This window comes from Papilio polytes, unplaced genomic scaffold (assembly GCF_000836215.1).
Source record: "Papilio polytes unplaced genomic scaffold, Ppol_1.0 DF824047.1, whole genome shotgun sequence".
NCBI classification, from domain to species: Eukaryota; Metazoa; Arthropoda; class Insecta; order Lepidoptera; family Papilionidae; genus Papilio; species Papilio polytes.
The window spans coordinates 5,163,697-5,164,858 of NW_013525157.1; the positions used below are offsets into that span (position 1 = coordinate 5,163,697).

Below are 1,162 nucleotides of genomic sequence, written 5' to 3' on the forward strand. Positions count from 1 at the left end.
TATCCATTAGACAATTTTGTTTTTGGAGAAAACAGCGGATACTTAGGTCTAAAATGACCATAGTTTCTGTTATGGTGGCCATTGTTTTATAAATCAGAAATATTGTTGTACTTATATAGTTATTAATCAACGACGAGGTGACCACGAGGGGGCCATATGTGGAGATCGCGGTGGCGTATTTGCTTTGCGTGTACAATCGTAAAAAATTATTAACCTTGAAATTTTATCTTCCAAATTATATCAGGATAAAACCACAAAATGTGACCAAAGCGTTAATATTGGTATTTACATATTGACCAAATTATTTTTTATTATACAGCTGTGGTGAAAATGGGCAACCATCAAAACGGTTCACAGGAGGACCACCACTATGAAAAGTATCATAAACGGGTAAGAAACTATTTTCGTGTCTGTTGACTTCGTTTGTTTAAAAAAAAAACATTGAGCACTTTATTGATTTTTTTACAGGAGAAATCGCCTTTTCGAGACCGCTCCCACGAAGAACCAAGAGACAAACAATATCCTTTTAAATAAAGTATCATGGGTACAAGTATGTTTACATGTTATATACAATTTTACTATTTGTATATATTATTAGAATGTACTTAGCTTATGCTATTATTATTTTTTGTTAAAATTACGTTCACAATAGTTAATAGTTTTCACTGCATTTATAAGTAATGTAACAACGATCTGCCGGAGGATCGCCTCCTTTACACCTTACTGATACTTTTTTGTATTTAAAGTGTATTAAGATAAAAATAAACATGCTTCATCGATTAATTAATCTATTATAACTTCTTTAATGAAAAATACCAGGCGATCAAATGACTCGAAGTTAAGAAGATAGAAACTAACAGAATACAATGAACATTGAAGAGATATAATAACAATCGCATATTTATGCGAGCATCTGGAATGTGACTATTCATAAGAAATAAATTTGGTGTTTAATTGTTGTGTTTATTTAAACCTATTTGAAGTAAGATAAGATTACGTATATCTCAGAGTACGTTGATATTTTCCAGCAAATCGTATACAATTTAAGGATTATATGTAAAGAAATTTAAAACTCCTTGGAGCTCTTGATGTTATTATTCAATCGATGGTTGCATTAATTGATATGTCTTTCCAAGTTTAGGCCTACACAAAACTTCTATAT

The 1,162-nt window shown here is 30.8% G+C and overlaps 1 protein-coding gene across 1 annotated transcript in view; it reads left to right on the forward strand.

Moving 5' to 3' along the window:
* LOC106100361 (THO complex subunit 2) overlaps positions 1 to 955 on the forward strand; it is a 15,672-nt gene extending 14,717 nt beyond the window's left edge. Inside the window, exons 24-27 of the mRNA XM_013279189.1 lie at positions 254 to 259; positions 318 to 390; positions 469 to 518; positions 817 to 955. Of these exons, the coding sequence (XP_013134643.1) occupies positions 254 to 259; positions 318 to 390; positions 469 to 518; positions 817 to 850 (163 nt within the window). The 3' untranslated portion in view covers positions 851 to 955. The remainder of the gene's footprint in view (positions 1 to 253; positions 260 to 317; positions 391 to 468; positions 519 to 816) is intronic.
* Positions 956 to 1,162: the final 207 nt, after the last annotated feature.